The sequence below is a fragment of the Salvelinus alpinus genome, chromosome 10 (assembly GCF_045679555.1).
Source record: "Salvelinus alpinus chromosome 10, SLU_Salpinus.1, whole genome shotgun sequence".
NCBI classification, from domain to species: domain Eukaryota; kingdom Metazoa; phylum Chordata; class Actinopteri; order Salmoniformes; family Salmonidae; genus Salvelinus; species Salvelinus alpinus.
In genome coordinates, this window is record NC_092095.1 from 70,425,263 (window position 1) to 70,448,847 (window position 23,585).

The following is a 23,585-nucleotide window of genomic DNA, read 5'->3' on the forward strand; positions in this document are numbered from 1 at the left end:
TACAGGAGCTGTTGTGGACAGTATGGCAGCTTAATGAATAATAACAGATGAATGGCCTATAGTCGTACCTCATGGTTCCTCTGCTCTCAGCCTCTCCACAGCAGATACATGTTGCAGTTGTTACAGCAGACTAAGAAGCTCCTGAAACAGATGCCAAACGTCATTCAGCTGTCCACACCCTACGCCAAGGAGATCACAATATGTGGTGGGTTGTTGATCCATTTCCATTGATTGGATTGATACAGAGCTTTTCCAGATGATCAGAGCACTTTACACTGTATGAGGGAAACTAATCCACCACCCCAATATTCTTTTCACTACTGATAACTATGTTGTCCAATATTTGACCATGTACTGTCTTGTACTTGTTGGTTATTTTCATTTAAAGGCCTTTAGCTTTTTGGGGGGAGACGTGAGTATCCAGATGTCAAGTTGACTATCTAGTGCACAACACTATCTAGGACACAATAACACAGGCTGACTGTCTGGTACACAATAACACAGGCTGACTGTCTAGTACACAATAACACAGGCTGACTGTCTAGTACACAATAACACAGGCTGACTGTCTAGTACACAATAACACAGGCTGACTGTCTAGTACACAATAACACAGGCTGACTGTCTGGTACACAATAACACAGGCTGACTGTCTAGGACACAATAACACAGGCTGACTGTCTGGTACACAATAACACAGGCTGACTGTCTGGTACACAATAACACAGGCTGACTATCTAGTACACAATAACACAGGCTGACTATCTAGTACACAATAACACAGGCTGACTATCTAGTACACAATAACACAGGCTGACTGTCTGGTACACAATAACACAGGCTGACTGTCTGGTACACAATAACACAGGCTGACTGTCTGGTACACAATAACACAGGCTGACTGTCTGGTACACAATAACACAGGCTGACTATCTAGTACACAATAACACAGGCTGACTGTCTAGGACACAATAACACAGGCTGACTGTCTGGTACACAATAACACAGGCTGACTGTCTGGTACACAATAACACAGGCTGACTATCTAGTACACAATAACACAGGCTGACTATCTAGTACACAATAACACAGGCTGACTATCTAGTACACAATAACACAGGCTGACTGTCTAGGACACAATAACACAGGCTGACTGTCTGGTACACAATAACACAGGCTGACTGTCTGGTACACAATAACACAGGCTGACTGTCTGGTACACAATAACACAGGCTGACTGTCTGGTACACAATAACACAGGCTGACTGTCTAGTACACAATAACACAGGCTGACTGTCTAGTACACAATAACACAGGCTGACTGTCTGGTACACAATAACAGGCTGACTGTCTAGTACACAATAACACAGGCTGACTGTCTAGTACACAATAACACAGGCTGACTGTCTGGTACACAATAACACAGGCTGACTGTCTGGTACACAATAACACAGGCTGACTGTCTAGTACACAATAACACAGGCTGACTGTCTAGTACACAATAACACAGGCTGACTGTCTAGTACACAATAACACAGGCTGACTGTCTAGTACACAATAACACAGGCTGACTGTCTAGTACACAATAACACAGGCTGACTGTCTAGTACACAATAACACAGGCTGACTGTCTGGTACACAATAACACAGGCTGACTGTCTGGTACACAATAACACAGGCTGACTGTCTGGTACACAATAACACAGGCTGACTGTCTGGTACACAATAACACAGGCTGACTGTCTAGGACACAATAACACAGGCTGACTGTCTGGTACACAATAACACAGGCTGACTGTCTGGTACACAATAACACAGGCTGACTGTCTAGTACACAATAACACAGGCTGACTGTCTAGTACACAATAACACAGGCTGACTGTCTAGTACACAATAACACAGGCTGACTGTCTAGTACACAATAACACAGGCTGACTATCTAGGACACAATAACACAGGCTGACTGTCTAGTACACAATAACACAGGCTGACTGTCTAGTACACAATAACACAGGCTGACTATCTAGGACACAATAACACAGGCTGACTGTCTAGTACACAATAACACAGGCTGACTATCTAGTACACAATAACACAGGCTGACTGTCTAGTACACAATAACACAGGCTGACTGTCTAGGACACAATAACACAGGCTGACTGTCTAGTACACAATAACACAGGCTGACTGTCTAGTACACAATAACACAGGCTGACTATCTAGGACACAATAACACAGGCTGACTGTCTAGGACACAATAACACAGGCTGACTGTCTAGTACACAATAACACGGGCTGACTGTCTAGTACACAATAACACAGGCTGACTGTCTAGTACACAATAACACAGGCTGACTGTCTGGTACACAATAACACAGGCTGACTGTCTGGTACACAATAACACAGGCTGACTATCTAGTACACAATAACACAGGCTGACTATCTAGTACACAATAACACAGGCTGACTGTCTGGTACACAATAACACAGGCTGACTGTCTAGTACACAATAACACAGGCTGACTATCTAGTACACAATAACACAGGCTGACTATCTAGTACACAATAACACAGGCTGACTGTCTGGTACACAATAACACAGGCTGACTGTCTAGGACACAATAACACAGGCTGACTGTCTAGTACACAATAACACAGGCTGACTGTCTAGTACACAATAACACAGGCTGACTGTCTAGTACACAATAACACAGGCTGACTATCTAGTACACAATAACACAGGCTGACTGTCTAGTACACAATAACACAGGCTGACTGTCTGGTACACAATAACACAGGCTGACTGTCTAGTACACAATAACACAGGCTGACTGTCTAGTACACAATAACACAGGCTGACTGTCTAGTACACAATAACACAGGCTGACTGTCTGGTACACAATAACACAGGCTGACTGTCTGGTACACAATAACACAGGCTGATAACACAGGCTGACTGTCTAGTACACAATAACACAGGCTGACTATCTAGGACACAATAACACAGGCTGACTGTCTGGTACACAATAACACAGGCTGACTGTCTAGTACACAATAACACAGGCTGACTGTCTGGTACACAATAACACAGGCTGACTGTCTAGTACACAATAACACAGGCTGACTGTCTAGTACACAATAACACAGGCTGACTGTCTGGTACACAATAACACAGGCTGACTGTCTAGTACACAATAACACAGGCTGACTGTCTAGTACACAATAACACAGGCTGACTGTCTAGTACACAATAACACAGGCTGACTGTCTGGTACACAATAACACAGGCTGACTGTTTGGTACACAATAACACAGGCTGTCTAGTACACAATAACACAGGCTGACTGTCTGGTACACAATAACACAGGCTGACTGTCTGGTACACAATAACACAGGCTGACTGTCTAGTACACAATAACACAGGCTGACTGTCTAGTACACAATAACACAGGCTGACTGTCTGGTACACAATAACACAGGCTGACTATCTAGGACACAATAACACAGGCTGACTGTCTGGTACACAATAACACAGGCTGACTGTCTGGTACACAATAACACAGGCTGACTGTCTAGTACACAATAACACAGGCTGACTGTCTAGTACACAATAACACAGGCTGACTGTCTAGTACACAATAACACAGGCTGACTGTCTGGTACACAATAACACAGGCTGACTGTCTGGTACACAATAACACAGGCTGACTGTCTGGTACACAATAACACAGGCTGACTGTCTGGTACACAATAACACAGGCTGACTGTCTGGTACACAATAACACAGGCTGACTGTCTGGTACACAATAACACAGGCTGACTGTCTGGGACACAATAACACAGGCTGACTGTCTGGGACACAATAACACAGGCTGACTGTCTGGGACACAATAACACAGGCTGACTGTCTAGTACACAATAACACAGGCTGACTGTCTAGTACACAATAACACAGGCTGACTGTCTGGGACACAATAACACAGGCTGACTGTCTAGTACACAATAACACAGGCTGACTGTCTGGTACACAATAACACAGGCTGACTGTCTGGTACACAATAACACAGGCTGACTGTCTAGGACACAATAACACAGGCTAACTGTCTGGTACACAATAACACAGGCTGACTATCTAGTACACAACACAGGCTGACTGTCTGGTACACAATAACACAGGCTGACTGTCTAGTACACAACACAGGCTGACTGTCTGGTACACAATAACACAGGCTGACTGTCTGGTACACAATAACACAGGCTGACTGTCTAGTACACAATAACACAGGCTGACTGTCTAGGACACAATAACACAGGCTGACTGTCTGGTACACAATAACACAGGCTGACTGTCTGGTACACAATAACACAGGCTGACTGTCTAGTACACAATAACACAGGCTGACTGTCTAGGACACAATAACACAGGCTGACTGTCTGGTACACAATAACACAGGCTGACTGTCTGGTACACAATAACACAGGCTGACTGTCTAGTACACAATAACACAGGCTGACTGTCTGGTACACAATAACACAGGCTGACTGTCTGGTACACAATAACACAGGCTGACTGTCTGGTACACAATAACACAGGCTGACTGTCTGGTACACAATAACACAGGCTGACTGTCTGGTACACAATAACACAGGCTGACTGTCTGGTACACAATAACACAGGCTGACTGTCTAGTACACAATAACACAGGCTGACTGTCTAGTACACAATAACACAGGCTGACTGTCTGGTACACAATAACACAGGCTGACTGTCTGGTACACAATAACACAGGCTGACTGTCTAGTACACAATAACACAGGCTGACTGTCTAGTACACAATAACACAGGCTGACTATCTAGTACACAATAACACAGGCTGACTGTCTGGTACACAATAACACAGGCTGACTGTCTGGTACACAATAACACAGGCTGACTGTCTGGGACACAATAACACAGGCTGACTGTCTGGTACACAATAACACAGGCTGACTGTCTGGTACACAATAACACAGGCTGACTATCTAGGACACAACACTGACTATCTAGGACACAACACTGACTATCTAGGACACAACACTGACTATCTAGGACACAACACTGACTATCTAGGACACAACACTGACTATCTACGACACAACACTGACTATCTAGGACACAACACTGACTATCTAGGACACAACACTGACTATCTAGGACACAACACTGACTATCTAGGACACAACACTGACTATCTAGGACACAACACTGACTATCTAGGACACAACACTGACTATCTAGGACACAACACTGACTATCTAGGACACAACACTGACTATCTAGGACACAACACTGACTATCTAGGACACAACACTGACTATCTAGGACACAACACTGACTATCTAGGACACAACACTGACTATCTAGGACACAACACTGACTATCTAGGACACAACACTGACTATCTACGACACAACACTGACTATCTAGGACACAACACTGACTATCTAGGACACAACACTGACTATCTAGGACACAACACTGACTATCTAGGACACAACACTGACTATCTAGGACACAACAGCCCCTCAGCTCCCAAAATAGAGCTCTTGATCCTGGTTGTTTATATCCACAATGAAAAGACTGTGTTTCACCTCAACGGCCTCCTTCCCTGTAGTCAGAGACGCATCTCATCAAACTCAAGAATCCTTGAGACGAATGTTAAACACACACACAGAACATGAATGACTCATTTAATGGCAGAGAGCATGCTAATTAACTCTTGATTAACTCAGTTAACCAATTAACCCTGTCATTTTGGTTTCATATGCCATGGATGGTCTAATTTCTAGGAGGAAATGTGTCTACTACCTTTAAAATCTTCTAATGCTTGTCATTTTCTTCAGGAGATTTACATGGCCGACTAGATGACTTGCTGCTCATATTCTACAAGGTTAGGCTCTTGACATGATACTGTACATGCCGTAGTATACTTGTGACACTACATGAATAGAAACAGTGGCCTACTTTTTCCATAGTAATTATTCCGTGTGTTTCAGAACGGCCTCCCCTCGGCAGAGACTCCGTACGTGTTCAACGGAGACTTCGTGGACCGAGGGAAGAAGTCTGTGGAGATCATTATCCTGCTGTTTGCCTACCTGCTCCTCTACCCTGACCACATGACCCTGAACAGAGGCAACCACGAGGACCACATCATGAACCTCCGGTAGTTACACACACACACACACACACACACACACACACACACACACACACACACACACACACACACACCACATGACCCTGAACAGAGTCAACCACGAAGATCACATCATGAACCTCCGGTAGTTACACACACAGACCACATGACCCTGAACAGAGGCGACCACGAGGACCACATCATGAACCAGATAGAGAAACACGTTAGCATTTTCATTCTAATTGTTCCTCGACAACCCCCAGCTGTTTCACATATCTATTCAGTTCTAGTACAAGCTCACCTGTACAATGCTTCAGATACAGGTTTTTATATACAAGACAACAAATGTTGCTTGGAACTGTCCTTTGTTGCACACAAGAACATGCAAGACAAGCACAACATTGCAGTATATTACCGCTGCTCTGTTTTCTGTTTGTCAGATATGGATTCACTAAAGAAGTTATGCAGAAGTACAAGGTAAAGTCCCCTTCACTGTTCACACCGGACCTATGCAGTTGTACTCACCGCCATCTAGTGGCAGCTTCTTGTCATGACCACTCTGCAGACATGTACACCTCACTCTCTCTCTCTCTCTCTCTCTCTCTCTCTCTCTCTCTCTCTCTCTCTCTCTCTCTCTCTCCTCTGCAGACACATGGCAGGGACATCCTACTGCTGGTCCAGGATGTGTTCAGCCTCCTCCCCATAGCAACAGTCATCGATAACAAGGTGCTCATTGTCCATGGAGGAATATCAGACATGACGGACCTGGATTTCCTCAACTCTATAGAGAGACACAAGGTGAAAACAGATTGTAAACCTACAGGTACTGTGGGTCCTGTACTGTAGGTCCTGTACAGTAGGTCCTGTACAGTAGGTCCTGTACTGTAGGTCCTGTATTGTAGGTCCTGTAGGTCCTGTACAGTAGGTCCTGTACTGTAGGTCCTGTACTGTAGGTCCTGTACAGTAGGTACTGTACTGTAGGTCCTGTACAGTAGGTCCTGTACTGTAGGTCCTGTACTGTAGGTCCTGTACTGTATGTCCTGTACAGTAGGTCCTGTACTGTAGGTCCTGTACTGTAGGTCCTGTATTGTAGGTCCTGTACAGTAGGTCCTGTACTGTAGGTCCTGTACTGTAGGTCCTGTATTGTAGGTCCTGTACAGTAGGTCCTGTGTAGTAGGTCCTGGGTAGTAGGTCCTGGGTAGTAGGTTCTGTACTGTAGATCCTGGGTAGTAGGTTCTGTACTGTAGGTCCTGGGTAGTAGGTTCTGTACTGTAGATCCCGGGTAGTAAGTCCTGGATAGTAGGTCCTGGGTAGTAGGTCCTGGGTAGTAGGTCCTGTACTGTAGGTCCTGTACTGTAGGTCCTGGGTAGTAGGTCATGTACTGTAGGTCCTGGGTAGTAGGTCCTGTACTGTAGGTCCTGGGTAGTAGGTCCTGTACTGTAGATCCTGGGTAGTAGGTCCTGGGTAGTAGGTCCTGGGTAGTAGGTCCTGGGTACTAGGTCCTGGGTACTAGGTCCTGGGTACTAGGTCCTGGGTAGTAGGTCCTGTACTGTAGGTCCTGGGTACTAGGTCCTGTACTGTAGGTCCTGTACTGTAGGTCCTGGGTAGTAGGTCCTGTACTGTAGTTCCTGGGTAGTAGGTCCTGGGTACTAGGTTCTGTACTGTAGGTCCTGGGTAGTAGGTTCTGTACTGTAGATCCCGGGTAGTAAGTCCTGGGTAGTAGGTCCTGTACTGTAGTTCCTGGGTAGTAGGTTCTGGGTAGTAGGTCCTGTACTGTAGGTCCTGTACTGTAGGTCCTGGGTAGTAGGTCATGTACTGTAGGTCCTGGGTAGTAGGTCCTGTACTGTAGGTCCTGGGTAGTAGGTCCTGTACTGTAGGTCCTGGGTAGTAGGTCCTGTACTGTAGATCCTGGGTAGTAGGTCCTGGGTAGTAGGTCCTGGGTACTAGGTCCTGGGTACTAGGTCCTGGGTAGTAGGTCCTGGGTAGTAGGTCCTGTACTGTAGGTCCTGGGTACTAGGTCCTGGGTACTAGGTCCTGTACTGTAGGTCCTGTACTGTAGGTCCTGGGTAGTAGGTCCTGGGTAGTAGGTCCTGTACTGTAGTTCCTGGGTAGTAGGTCCTGGGTACAAGGTCCTGGGTAGTAGGTCCTGGGTAGTAGGTCTTGTACTGTAGGTCCTGGGTAGTAGGTCCTGGGTAGTAGGTCCTGGGTAGTAGGTCCTGGGTAGTAGGTCCTGGGTAGTAGGTCTTGTACTGTAGGTCCTGGGTAGTAGGTCCTGGGTACTAGGTCCTGTACTGTAGGTCCTGTACTGTAGGTCCTGGGTAGTAGGTCCTGGGTAGTAGGTCCTGTACTGTAGTTCCTGGGTAGTAGGTCCTAGGTAGTAGGTCTTATACTGTAGTTCCTGGGTAGTAGGTCCTGGGTACTAGGTCCTGGGTAGTAGGTCCTGGGTAGTAGGTCCTGGGTAGTAGGTCTTGTACTGTAGGTCCTGGGTAGTAGGTCCTGGGTAGTAGGTCTTGTACTGTAGGTCCTGGGTACTAGGTCCTGGGTACTAGGTCCTGGGTAGTAGGTCCTGGGTACTAGGTCCTGGGTACTAGGTCCTGGGTAGTAGGTCCTGGGTAGTAGGTCTTGTACTGTAGGTCCTGGGTAGTAGGTCCTGGGTACTAGGTCTTGTACTGTAGGTCCTGGGTACTAGGTCTTGTACTGTAGGTCCTGGGTAGTAGGTCTTGTACTGTAGGTCCTGGGTAGTAGGTCCTGGGTAGTAGGTCTTGTACTGTAGTTCCTGGGTAGTAGGTCTTGTACTGTAGGTCCTGGGTAGTAGGTCCTGGGTAGTAGGTCTTGTACTGTAGGTCCTGGGTAGTAGGTCCTGGGTAGTAGGTCTTGTACTGTAGGTCCTGGGTAGTAGGTCCTGGGTAGTAGGTCCTGGGTAGTAGCCTATGAGGAAATGGTCCAGATATCAGAATGTGTGGTTGTTCCATTGAGAGAATCCTATGACCTTGTTTTCTGTCTACCAAACAGTCAGCCATTTGGGACAACAAAGATTCATCCTACTTTTCTCTAGCCTGCAGTCCACACTGGCTCGGATAGAACTGAAGGACTGTTCCACTGGCTAGCCGGGCTAGTAGACCACAATTTTACTAGCTCGGGTCCGAAATAAGTGCCATGAGATCTTTGAAAATACAAAATATCCTTAGCGGCAGGGCTAGTTGGACACATTTTTCTACTGACCCGGTCTGAAACGTACTAGCCTCAGGCTAGCAGACTGGCTTCATTTCAATCCCTGACTGTAGTGAAACAGAGTGACATTCAGTCAGTGGTCATTCAAGATAACTGTACTCTCTTTCCTCTGTCTATTCATTTGCAGGTGAAATCTGCCCTGAGGCTTCCTAGGAGGAGTCTGAACCATCTGGAGGTGACTAGGAGCAGTAGTCAGGTCAGTTCCTGATACAGCAGGATGACTAGGAGCAGTTGTCAGGTCAGGTCCTGATACAGTAGGATGGAGGTGACTAGGAGCAGTAGTCAGGTCAGTTCCTGATACAGTAGGATGGAGGTGACTAGAAGCAGTAGACAGGTCAGTTCCTGATACAGTAGGATGACTAGGAGCAGTAGACAGGTCAGGTCCTGATACAGTAGGATGACTAGGAGTAGTAGACAGGTCAGGTCCTGATACAGTATGATGGAGGTGACTAGGAGCAGTAGACAGGTCAGGTCCTGATACAGTAGGGTGACTAGGAGCAGTAGTCAGGTCAGTTCCTGATACAGTAGGATGACTAGGAGCAGTTGTCAGGTCAGTTCCTGATACAGTAGGATGACTAGGAGCAGTAGACAGGTCAGGTCCTGATACAGTAGGATGACTAGGAGTAGTAGTCAGGTCAGGTCCTGATACAGTAGGATGGAGGTAACTAGGAGCAGTAGTCAGGTCAGTTCCTGATACAGTAGGATGACTAGGAGCAGTAGACAGGTCAGGTCCTGATACAGTAGGATGGAGGTGACTAGGAGCAGTAGTCAGGTCAGGTCCTGATACAGTAGGATGGAGGTGACTAGGAGCAGTAGACAGGTCAGTTCCTGATACAGTAGGATGACTAGGAGCAGTAGACAGGTCAGGTCCTGATACAGTAGGATGGAGGTGACTAGGAGCAGTAGTCAGGTCAGTTCCTGATACAGTAGGATGGAGGTGACTAGGAGCAGTAGACAGGTCAGTACCTGATACATTAGGATGGAGGTGACTAGGAGCAGTAGTCAGGTCAGTTCCTGATACAGTAGGATGACTAGGAGCAGTAGACAGGTCAGGTCCTGATACAGTAGGATGGAGGTGAATAGGAGCAGTAGTCAGGTCAGTTCCTGATACAGTAGGATGACTAGGAGCAGTAGTCAGGTCAGTTCCTGATATAGTAGGATGGAGGTGACCAGGAGCAGTAGACAGGTCAGGTCCTGGAACAGTAGGATGGCGGTGACTAGGAGCAGTAGACAGGTCAGGTCCTGATACAGTAGGATGGAGGTGACTAGGAGCAGTAGACCGGTCAGGTCCTGATACAGTAGGATGGAGGTAACTAGGAGCAGTAGACAGGTCAGGTCCTGATACAGTAGGATGACTAGGAGCAGTTGTCAGGTCAGTTCCTGATACAGTAGGATGACTAGGAGCAGTAGTCAGGTCAGTTCCTGATACAGTAGGATGGAGGTGACTAGGAGCAGTAGACAGGTCAGGTCCTGATACAGTAGGATGGAGGTGACTAGGAGCAGTAGACAGGTCAGGTCCTGATACATTAGGATGGAGATGACTAGGAGCAGTAGTCAGGTCAGTTCCTGATACAGTAGGATGACTAGGAGCAGTAGACAGGTCAGGTCCTGATACAGTAGGATGACTAGGAGCAGTAGTCAGGTCAGGTCCTGATACAGTAGGATGGAGGTGACTAGGAGCAGTAGACAGGTCAGGTCCTGATACAGTAGGATGACTAGGAGCAGTAGTCAGGTCAGGTCCTGATACAGTAGGATGGAGGTGACTAGGAGCAGTAGTCAGGTCAGTTCCTGATACAGTAGGATGACTAGGAGCAGTAGACAGGTCAGGTCCTGATACAGTAGGATGGAGGTGACTAGGAGCAGTTGTCAGGTCAGGTCCTGATACAGTAGGATGGAGGTGACTAGGAGCAGTAGACAGGTCAGTTCCTGATACAGTAGGATGGAGGTGACTTGGAGCAGTAGACAGGTCAGTTCCTGATACAGTAGGATGGAGGTGACTAGGAGCAGTAGACAGGTCAGGTCCTGATACAGTAGGATGGAGGTGACTAGGAGCAGTAGACAGGTCAGTACCTGATACAGTAGGATGGAGGTGACTAGGAGCAGTAGGCATGTCAGTTCCTGATACAGTAGGATGACTAGGAGCAGTAGACAGGTCACGTCCTGATACAGTAGGATGGAGTTGACTAGGAGCAGTAGACAGGTCAGGTCCTGATACAGTAGGATGACTAGGAGCAGTAGTCAGGTCAGGTCCTGATACAGTAGGATGGAGGTGACTAGGAGCAGTAGACAGGTCAGGTCCTGATACAGTAGGATGACTAGGAGCAGTAGTCAGGTCAGGTCCTGATACAGTAGGATGGAGGTGACTAGGAGCAGTAGTCAGGTCAGTTCCTGATACAGTAGGATGACTAGGAGCAGTAGACAGGTCAGGTCCTGATACAGTAGGATGGAGGTGACTAGGAGCAGTTGTCAGGTCAGGTCCTGATACAGTAGGATGGAGGTGACTAGGAGCAGTAGACAGGTCAGTTCCTGATACAGTAGGATGGAGGTGACTTGGAGCAGTAGACAGGTCAGTTCCTGATACAGTAGGATGGAGGTGACTAGGAGCAGTAGACAGGTCAGGTCCTGATACAGTAGGATGGAGGTGACTAGGAGCAGTAGTCAGGTCAGTTCCTGATACAGTAGGATGACTAGGAGCAGTAGACAGGTCAGGTCCTGATACAGTAGGATGGAGGTGACTAGGAGCAGTTGTCAGGTCAGGTCCTGATACAGTAGGATGGAGGTGACTAGGAGCAGTAGACAGGTCAGTTCCTGATACAGTAGGATGGAGGTGACTTGGAGCAGTAGACAGGTCAGTTCCTGATACAGTAGGATGGAGGTGACTAGGAGCAGTAGACAGGTCAGGTCCTGATACAGTAGGATGGAGGTGACTAGGAGCAGTAGACAGGTCAGTACCTGATACAGTAGGATGGAGGTGACTAGGAGCAGTAGGCATGTCAGTTCCTGATACAGTAGGATGACTAGGAGCAGTAGACAGGTCACGTCCTGATACAGTAGGATGGAGTTGACTAGGAGCAGTAGACAGGTCAGGTCCTGATACAGTAGGATGACTAGGAGCAGTAGACAGGTCAGGTCCTGATACAGTAGGATGGAGGTGACTAGGAGCAGTAGACAGGTCAGGTCCTGATACAGTAGGATGACTAGGAGCAGTAGTCAGGTCAGGTCCTGATACAGTAGGATGGAGGTGACTAGGAGCAGTAGTCAGGTCAGTTCCTGATACAGTAGGATGACTAGGAGCAGTAGACAGGTCAGGTCCTGATACAGTAGGATGGAGGTGACTAGGAGCAGTTGTCAGGTCAGGTCCTGATACAGTAGGATGGAGGTGACTAGGAGCAGTAGACAGGTCAGTTCCTGATACAGTAGGATGGAGGTGACTTGGAGCAGTAGACAGGTCAGTTCCTGATACAGTAGGATGGAGGTGACTAGGAGCAGTAGACAGGTCAGGTCCTGATACAGTAGGATGGAGGTGACTAGGAGCAGTAGACAGGTCAGTACCTGATACAGTAGGATGGAGGTGACTAGGAGCAGTAGGCATGTCAGTTCCTGATACAGTAGGATGACTAGGAGCAGTAGACAGGTCACGTCCTGATACAGTAGGATGGAGTTGACTAGGAGCAGTAGACAGGTCAGGTCCTGATACAGTAGGATGACTAGGAGCAGTAGACAGGTCAGGTCCTGATACAGTAGGATGGAGGTGACTAGTTGCAGTAGACAGGTCAGGTCCTGATACAGTAGGATGGAGGTGACTAGGAGCAGTAGACAGGTCAGGTCCTGATACAGTAGGATGACTAGGAGCAGTAGACAGGTCAGGTCCTGATACAGTAGGATGACTAGGAGCAGTAGACAGGTCAGGTCCTGATACAGTAGGATGACTAGGAGCAGTAGACAGGTCAGGTCCTGATACAGTAGGATGGAGGTGACTAGGAGCAGTAGTCAGGTCAGGTCATGATACAGTAGGATGACTAGGAGCAGTAGTCAGGTCAGGTCCTGATACAGTAGGATGACTAGGAGCAGTAGTCAGGTCAGGTCCTGATACAGTAGGATGGAGGTGACTAGGAGCAGTAGTCAGGTCAGTTCCTGATACAGTAGGATGACTAGGAGCAGTAGACAGGTCAGGTCCTGATACAGTAGGATGGAGGTGACTAGGAGCAGTTGTCAGGTCAGGTCCTGATACAGTAGGATGGAGGTGACCAGGAGCAGTAGACAGGTCAGTTCCTGATACAGTAGGATGGAGGTGACTTGGAGCAGTAGACAGGTCAGTTCCTGATACAGTAGGATGGAGGTGACTAGGAGCAGTAGACAGGTCAGGTCCTGATACAGTAGGATGGAGGTGACTAGGAGCAGTAGACAGGTCAGTACCTGATACAGTAGGATGGAGGTGACTAGGAGCAGTAGGCATGTCAGTTCCTGATACAGTAGGATGACTAGGAGCAGTAGACAGGTCACGTCCTGATACAGTAGGATGGAGTTGACTAGGAGCAGTAGACAGGTCAGGTCCTGATACAGTAGGATGACTAGGAGCAGTAGTCAGGCCAGGTCCTGATACAGTAGGATGGAGGTGACTAGGAGCAGTAGTCAGGTCAGTTCCTGATACAGTAGGATGACTAGGAGCAGTAGACAGGTCAGGTCCTGATACAGTAGGATGGAGGTGACTAGGAGCAGTTGTCAGGTCAGGTCCTGATACAGTAGGATGGAGGTGACTAGGAGCAGTAGACAGGTCAGTTCCTGATACAGTAGGATGGAGGTGACTTGGAGCAGTAGACAGGTCAGTTCCTGATACAGTAGGATGGAGGTGACTAGGAGCAGTAGACAGGTCAGGTCCTGATACAGTAGGATGGAGGTGACTAGGAGCAGTAGACAGGTCAGTACCTGATACAGTAGGATGGAGGTGACTAGGAGCAGTAGGCATGTCAGTTCCTGATACAGTAGGATGACTAGGAGCAGTAGACAGGTCACGTCCTGATACAGTAGGATGGAGTTGACTAGGAGCAGTAGACAGGTCAGGTCCTGATACAGTAGGATGACTAGGAGCAGTAGACAGGTCAGGTCCTGATACAGTAGGATGGAGGTGACTAGTTGCAGTAGACAGGTCAGGTCCTGATACAGTAGGATGGAGGTGACTAGGAGCAGTAGACAGGTCAGGTCCTGATACAGTAGGATGACTAGGAGCAGTAGACAGGTCAGGTCCTGATACAGTAGGATGACTAGGAGCAGTAGACAGGTCAGGTCCTGATACAGTAGGATGACTAGGAGCAGTAGACAGGTCAGGTCCTGATACAGTAGGATGGAGGTGACTAGGAGCAGTAGTCAGGTCAGGTCATGATACAGTAGGATGACTAGGAGCAGTAGTCAGGTCAGGTCCTGATACAGTAGGATGGAGGTGACTTGGAGCAGTAGACAGGTCAGTTCCTGATACAGTAGGATGGAGGTGACTAGGAGCAGTAGACAGGTCAGGTCCTGATACAGTAGGATGGAGGTGACTAGGAGCAGTAGACAGGTCAGTACCTGATACAGTAGGATGGAGGTGACTAGGAGCAGTAGGCATGTCAGTTCCTGATACAGTAGGATGACTAGGAGCAGTAGACAGGTCACGTCCTGATACAGTAGGATGGAGTTGACTAGGAGCAGTAGACAGGTCAGGTCCTGATACAGTAGGATGACTAGGAGCAGTAGTCAGGTCAGGTCCTGATACAGTAGGATGGAGGTGACTAGGAGCAGTAGACAGGTCAGGTCCTGATACAGTAGGATGACTAGGAGCAGTAGTCAGGTCAGGTCCTGATACAGTAGGATGGAGGTGACTAGGAGCAGTAGTCAGGTCAGTTCCTGATACAGTAGGATGACTAGGAGCAGTAGACAGGTCAGGTCCTGATACAGTAGGATGGAGGTGACTAGGAGCAGTTGTCAGGTCAGGTCCTGATACAGTAGGATGGAGGTGACTAGGAGCAGTAGACAGGTCAGTTCCTGATACAGTAGGATGGAGGTGACTTGGAGCAGTAGACAGGTCAGTTCCTGATACAGTAGGATGGAGGTGACTAGGAGCAGTAGACAGGTCAGGTCCTGATACAGTAGGATGGAGGTGACTAGGAGCAGTAGACAGGTCAGTACCTGATACAGTAGGATGGAGGTGACTAGGAGCAGTAGGCATGTCAGTTCCTGATACAGTAGGATGACTAGGAGCAGTAGACAGGTCACGTCCTGATACAGTAGGATGGAGTTGACTAGGAGCAGTAGACAGGTCAGGTCCTGATACAGTAGGATGACTAGGAGCAGTAGACAGGTCAGGTCCTGATACAGTAGGATGGAGGTGACTAGTTGCAGTAGACAGGTCAGGTCCTGATACAGTAGGATGGAGGTGACTAGGAGCAGTAGACAGGTCAGGTCCTGATACAGTAGGATGACTAGGAGCAGTAGACAGGTCAGGTCCTGATACAGTAGGATGACTAGGAGCAGTAGACAGGTCAGGTCCTGATACAGTAGGATGACTAGGAGCAGTAGACAGGTCAGGTCCTGATACAGTAGGATGGAGGTGACTAGGAGCAGTAGTCAGGTCAGGTCATGATACAGTAGGATGACTAGGAGCAGTAGTCAGGTCAGGTCCTGATACAGTAGGATGACTAGGAGCAGTAGTCAGGTCAGGTCCTGATACAGTAGGATGGAGGTGACTAGGAGCAGTAGTCAGGTCAGTTCCTGATACAGTAGGATGACTAGGAGCAGTAGACAGGTCAGGTCCTGATACAGTAGGATGGAGGTGACTAGGAGCAGTTGTCAGGTCAGGTCCTGATACAGTAGGATGGAGGTGACCAGGAGCAGTAGACAGGTCAGTTCCTGATACAGTAGGATGGAGGTGACTTGGAGCAGTAGACAGGTCAGTTCCTGATACAGTAGGATGGAGGTGACTAGGAGCAGTAGACAGGTCAGGTCCTGATACAGTAGGATGGAGGTGACTAGGAGCAGTAGACAGGTCAGTACCTGATACAGTAGGATGGAGGTGACTAGGAGCAGTAGGCATGTCAGTTCCTGATACAGTAGGATGACTAGGAGCAGTAGACAGGTCACGTCCTGATACAGTAGGATGGAGTTGACTAGGAGCAGTAGACAGGTCAGGTCCTGATACAGTAGGATGACTAGGAGCAGTAGTCAGGCCAGGTCCTGATACAGTAGGATGGAGGTGACTAGGAGCAGTAGTCAGGTCAGTTCCTGATACAGTAGGATGACTAGGAGCAGTAGACAGGTCAGGTCCTGATACAGTAGGATGGAGGTGACTAGGAGCAGTTGTCAGGTCAGGTCCTGATACAGTAGGATGGAGGTGACTAGGAGCAGTAGACAGGTCAGTTCCTGATACAGTAGGATGGAGGTGACTTGGAGCAGTAGACAGGTCAGTTCCTGATACAGTAGGATGGAGGTGACTAGGAGCAGTAGACAGGTCAGGTCCTGATACAGTAGGATGGAGGTGACTAGGAGCAGTAGACAGGTCAGTACCTGATACAGTAGGATGGAGGTGACTAGGAGCAGTAGGCATGTCAGTTCCTGATACAGTAGGATGACTAGGAGCAGTAGACAGGTCACGTCCTGATACAGTAGGATGGAGTTGACTAGGAGCAGTAGACAGGTCAGGTCCTGATACAGTAGGATGACTAGGAGCAGTAGACAGGTCAGGTCCTGATACAGTAGGATGGAGGTGACTAGTTGCAGTAGACAGGTCAGGTCCTGATACAGTAGGATGGAGGTGACTAGGAGCAGTAGACAGGTCAGGTCCTGATACAGTAGGATGACTAGGAGCAGTAGACAGGTCAGGTCCTGATACAGTAGGATGACTAGGAGCAGTAGACAGGTCAGGTCCTGATACAGTAGGATGACTAGGAGCAGTAGACAGGTCAGGTCCTGATACAGTAGGATGGAGGTGACTAGGAGCAGTAGTCAGGTCAGGTCATGATACAGTAGGATGACTAGGAGCAGTAGTCAGGTCAGGTCCTGATACAGTAGGATGACTAGGAGCAGTAGTCAGGTCATGATACAGTAGGATGTTAAGTATTACATTGTGTTCTTGTTTTATTTTGTATAGTTGTATTTTATTGACTTTCAGCTGTAAAGTTTACCCTCAGGGATAATAAAGATTCTCTACTCTACTTAGGGCCAGCCAGAGAGCCCCCGGTGTAGGAGCAGGGGCCAGCCAGAGAGTCCCCGGTGTAGGAGCAGGGGCCAGCCAAAGAGCCCCCGGTGTAGGAGCATGGGCCAGCCAGAGAGCCCCCGGTGTAGGAGCATGGGCCAGCCAGAGAGCCCCCGGTGTAGGAGCAGGGGCCAGCCAGAGAGCCCCCGGTGTAGGAGCAGGGGCCAGCCAGAGAGCCCCCGGTGTAGGAGCAGGGGTCAGGACCATGGCAACACCCCCAAGAAGAGACGTCACCTCACCAGACAGGGCAGCTCCTCCTCTTCCTCCTCATCTTCGCTGTGCTCCCCCCAGGGGTCGTCCCGCCTCACTCCGCGCCGCTGCCTTTCTCCCAGCATGCTGAGCCCCACCAACAACCTCCAGGTGTTCTTCCTAATGATAATAATAATAACCAATAATAATAACAATACTAATAATATTATTATTGTTAGGTGCCCTTCCTGGACTCCTTCACCGCCCTCCCCGTCCGTCAGCCGCCCAGGGAGGAGTTGGAGTGGAAACAGGTGAGAGCAGAGCGCCACCTACAGGCTGGAGGCCAAACCGTGGTGGTTGGCTGGTTCGGTGGATCAAGAAGATTACAAAGTAGACTTGCAGAATTTGGCTTCCTGCTCTTTTTTCTTCCTAGTGAAGTTGATATATAGTTGAAACATAGTCTAACAGGAAGTTATCCTATTCACCAATCCTGCATTCCGGTAGTAGTGACGATTCTGACTGTGTCTCATGTTGAAGGTAGTAGATTTGCTGTGGAGCGACCCAAAGAGCCAGCCAGGCTGCAGTCCCAACACATTCAGGGGAGGAGGCAGTTACTTCGGGCCAGACGTGACCAGACGCCTGCTGGAGAGACACGGCATGACTCTGCTGATCAGATCACATGAGTGTAAACAGGAGGGCTACGAGCTCTGCCACGACGGACAGGTGATCTGTTAGGCCTGCTTCTAATCTCCATTGAACAGGACTAGCTCTATAAGATAAATTATAGTTAATATGTGTCTAGGAGCCCCCCCTCCCCCCCCCCCATGGCTAGTAGACGACAGGACTAGCTCTATAAGATATATGATAGCTAATGTGTGTCTAGGAGCCCCCCCCCCCCCCTCCATGGCTAGTAGACGACAGGACTAGCTCTATAAGATATATGATAGTTAATATGTGTCTAGGAGCCCCCCCCCCCCCCCCCCATGGCTAGTAGACAACAGGACTAGCTCTATAAGATATATGATAGTTAATGTGTGTCTAGGAGCCCCCCCCCCCTCCCATGGCTAGTAGACAACAGGACTAGCTCTATAAGATATATGATAGTTAATGTGTGTCTAGGAGCCCCCCCCCCCCCCCCATGGCTAGTAGACAACAGGACTAGCTCTATAAGATATATGATAGTTAATGTGTGTCTAGGAGCCCCCCCCCCCCCCATGGCTAGTAGACAACAGGACTAGCTCTATAAGATATATGATAGTTAATGTGTGTCTAGGAGCCCCCCCCCCCCCCCCCATGGCTAGTAGACAACAGGACTAGCTCTATAAGATATATGATAGTTAATGTGTGTCTAGGAGCCCCCCCCCCCCCCCCCCCCCCCATGGCTAGTAGACAACAGGACTAGCTCTATAAGATATATGATAGTTAATGTGTGTCTAGGAGCCCCCCCCCCCCCCCATGGCTAGTAGACGACAGGACTAGCTCTATAAGATATATGATAGTTAATATGTGTCTAGGAGCCCCCCCCCCATGGCTAGTAGACAACAGGACTAGCTCTATAAGATATATGATAGTTAATATGTGTCTAGGAGCCCCCCCCCCCCCCATGGCTAGTAGACAACAGGACTAGCTCTATAAGATATATGATAGTTAATGTGTGTCTAGGAGCCCCCCCCCCCCCCCCCCATGGCTAGTAGACGACAGGACTAGCTCTATAAGATAAATGATAGTTAATATGTGTCTGGGAGCCCCCCCCCCCCCCATGGCTAGTAGACAACAGGACTAGCTCTATAAGATATATGATAGTTAATATGTGTCTGGGAGCCCCCCCCCCCCCCCATGGCTAGTAGACAACAGGACTAGCTCTATAAGATATATGATAGTTAATGTGTGTCTAGGAGCCCCCCCCCATGGCTAGTAGACAACAGGACTAGCTCTATAAGATATATGATAGTTAATGTGTGTCTAGGAGCCCCCCCCCCCATGGCTAGTAGACAACAGGACTAGCTCTATAAGATATATGATAGTTAATGTGTGTCTAGGAGCCCCCCCCCCCCCTCCCATGGCTAGTAGACAACAGGACTAGCTCTATAAGATATATGATAGTTAATATGTGTCTAGGAGCCCCCCCCCCCCATGGCTAGTAGACAACAGGACTAGCTCTATAAGATATATGATAGTTAATATGTGTCTGGGAGCCCCCCACCCCCCCCATAGCTAGTAGACAACAGGACTAGCTCTATAAGATATATGATAGTTAATGTGTCTAGGAGCCCCCCCCCCCATGGCTAGTAGACAACAGGACTAGCTCTATAAGATATATGATAGTTAATATGTGTCTAGGAGCCCCCCCCCCCATGGCTAGTAGACAACAGGACTAGCTCTATAAGATATATGATAGTTAATATGTGTCTAGGAGCCCCCCCCCCCCCTCCATGGCTGGTAGACAACAGGACTAGCTCTATAAGATATATGATAGTTAATGTGTCTAGGAGCCCCCCCCCCCCCATGGTTAGTAGACAACAGGACTAGCTCTATAAGATATATGATAGTTAATGTGTCTAGGAGCCCCCCCCCCCCATGGCTAGTAGACAACAGGACTAGCTCTATAAGATATATGATAGTTAATATGTGTCTAGGAGCCCCCCCCCCCCCCCCCATGGCTAGTAGACAACAGGACTAGCTCTATAAGATATATGATAGTTAATATGTGTCTGGGAGCCCCCCCCCCCCCCCTCCCATGGCTAGTAGACAACAGGACTAGCTCTATAAGATATATGATAGTTAATATGTGTCTAGGAGCCCCCCCCCCCCATGGCTAGTAGACAACAGGACTAGCTCTATAAGATATATGATAGTTAATATGTGTCTGGGAGCCCCCCCCCCCCCTCCATGGCTAGTAGACAACAGGACTAGCTCTATAAGATATATGATAGTTAATATGTGTCTAGGAGCCCCCCCCCCCCTCCCATGGCTAGTAGACAACAGGACTAGCTCTATAAGATATATGATAGTTAATGTGTGTCTAGGAGCCCCCCCCCCCCCCATGGCTAGTAGACAACAGGACTAGCTCTATAAGATAAATGATAGTTAATATGTGTCTAGGAGCCCCCCCCCCCCCCCCATGGCTAGTAGACAACAGGACTAGCTCTATAAGATATATGATAGTTAATATGTGTCTAGGAGCCCCCCCCCCCCTCCATGGCTAGTAGACAACAGGACTAGCTCTATAAGATATATGATAGTTAATGTGTGTCTAGGAGCCCCCCCCCCCCCCCCCCCCCCATGGCTAGTAGACAACAGGACTAGCTCTATAAGATATATGATAGTTAATGTGTGTCTAGGAGCCCCCCCCCCCATGGCTAGTAGACAACAGGACTAGCTCTATAAGATATATGATAGTTAATATGTGTCTAGGAGCCCCCCCCCCCCCTCCCCATGGCTAGTAGACAACAGGACTAGCTCTATAAGATATATGATAGTTAATATGTGTCTAGGAGCCCCCCCCCCCCCCCTCCCCATGGCTAGTAGACAACAGGACTAGCTCTATAAGATATATGATAGTTAATATGTGTCTAGGAGCCCCCCCCTCCCCATGGCTAGTAGACAACAGGACTAGCTCTATAAGATATATGATAGTTAATATGTGTCTAGGAGCCCCCTCCCCCCCTCCCCATGGCTAGTAGACAACAGGACTAGCTCTATAAGATATATGATAGTTAATATGTGTCTAGGAGCCCCCCCCCCCCATGGCTAGTAGACAACAGGACTAGCTCTATAAGATATATGATAGTTAATGTGTGTCTAGGAGCCCCCCCCCCCCCCCCCATGGCTAGTAGACAACAGGACTAGCTCTATAAGATATATGATAGTTAATATGTGTCTAGGAGCCCCCCCCCCCCCATGGCTAGTAGACAACAGGACTAGCTCTATAAGATATATGATAGTTAATATGTGTCTAGGAGCCCCCCCCCCCCCCATGGCTAGTAGACAACAGGACTAGCTCTATAAGATATATGATAGTTAATATGTGTCTAGGAGCCCCCCCCCCCCCCCCCCCCCCATGGCTAGTAGACAACAGGACTAGCTCTATAAGATATATGATAGTTAATATGTGTCTAGGAGCCCCCCCCCCCCCCCCCCCCCCATGGCTAGTAGACAACAGGACTAGCTCTATAAGATATATGATAGTTAATATGTGTCTAGGAGCCCCCCCCCCCCCCCATGGCTAGTAGACAACAGGACTAGCTCTATAAGATATATGATAGTTAATATGTGTCTAGGAGCCCCCCCCCCCCCCCCATGGCTAGTAGACAACAGGACTAGCTCTATAAGATATATGATAGTTAATATGTGTCTGGGAGCCCCCCCCCCCCTCCCATGGCTAGTAGACGACAGGACTAGCTCTATAAGATATATGATAGTTAATGTGTGTCTAGGAGCCCCCCCCCCCCCCCCATGGCTAGTAGACAACAGGACTAGCTCTATAAGATATATGATAGTTAATGTGTGTCTAGGAGCCCCCCCCCCCATGGCTAGTAGACAACAGGACTAGCTCTATAAGATATATGATAGTTAATATGTGTCTAGGAGCCCCCCCCCCCCCCTCCCCATGGCTAGTAGACAACAGGACTAGCTCTATAAGATATATGATAGTTAATATGTGTCTAGGAGCCCCCCCCCCCCCTCCCCATGGCTAGTAGACAACAGGACTAGCTCTATAAGATATATGATAGTTAATATGTGTCTAGGAGCCCCCCCCCCCCCTCCCCATGGCTAGTAGACAACAGGACTAGCTCTATAAGATATATGATAGTTAATGTGTGTCTAGGAGCCCCCCCCCCCCCCCCCCCCCCCATGGCTAGTAGACAACAGGACTAGCTCTATAAGATATATGATAGTTAATATGTGTCTAGGAGCCCCCCCCCCCCCCCATGGCTAGTAGACAACAGGACTAGCTCTATAAGATATATGATAGTTAATATGTGTCTAGGAGCCCCCCCCCCCCCCCATGGCTAGTAGACAACAGGACTAGCTCTATAAGATATATGATAGTTAATATGTGTCTAGGAGCCCCCCCCCCCCCCCCCATGGCTAGTAGACAACAGGACTAGCTCTATAAGATATATGATAGTTAATATGTGTCTAGGAGCCCCCCCCCCCCCCCCATGGCTAGTAGACAACAGGACTAGCTCTATAAGATATATGATAGTTAATATGTGTCTGGGAGCCCCCCCCCCCCTCCCATGGCTAGTAGACGACAGGACTAGCTCTATAAGATATATGATAGTTAATATGTGTCTAGGAGCCCCCCCCCCCCCATGGCTAGTAGACAACAGGACTAGCTCTATAAGATATATGATAGTTAATATGTGTCTAGGAGCCCCCCCCCCCCCCCCCATGGCTAGTAGACAACAGGACTAGCTCTATAAGATATATGATAGTTAATATGTGTCTAGGAGCCCCCCCCCCCCCCCCCATGGCTAGTAGACAACAGGACTAGCTCTATAAGATATATGATAGTTAATATGTGTCTAGGAGCCCCCCCCCCCCATGGCTAGTAGACAACAGGACTAGCTCTATAAGATATATGATAGTTAATGTGTGTCTAGTAGCCCCCCCCCCCCCCCCCCATGGCTAGTAGACAACAGGACTAGCTCTATAAGATATATGATAGTTAATATGTGTCTAGGAGCCCCCCCCCCCCCCCCATGGCTAGTAGACGACAGGACTAGCTCTATAAGATATATGATAGTTAATATGTGTCT

At 48.4% G+C, this 23,585-nt stretch overlaps 1 protein-coding gene across 5 annotated transcripts in view; it reads left to right on the top strand.

Annotated features, from left to right (window-relative positions):
- The window catches only part of ppef1 (protein phosphatase, EF-hand calcium binding domain 1), a 63,107-nt gene that overhangs the window by 8,484 nt on the left and 31,038 nt on the right, over window positions 1-23,585 (top strand). For all 5 annotated transcript variants that reach the window (XM_071330819.1, XM_071330820.1, XM_071330822.1 and 2 more), the window contains 9 exons: window positions 91-205; window positions 5,884-5,930; window positions 6,037-6,203; window positions 6,617-6,653; window positions 6,825-6,974; window positions 9,535-9,603; window positions 17,596-17,991; window positions 18,060-18,131; window positions 18,358-18,543. In XM_071330819.1, coding sequence (XP_071186920.1) covers window positions 91-205; window positions 5,884-5,930; window positions 6,037-6,203; window positions 6,617-6,653; window positions 6,825-6,974; window positions 9,535-9,603; window positions 17,596-17,991; window positions 18,060-18,131; window positions 18,358-18,543 — 1,239 coding nt within the window. The remainder of the gene's footprint in view (window positions 1-90; window positions 206-5,883; window positions 5,931-6,036; window positions 6,204-6,616; window positions 6,654-6,824; window positions 6,975-9,534; window positions 9,604-17,595; window positions 17,992-18,059; window positions 18,132-18,357; window positions 18,544-23,585) is intronic.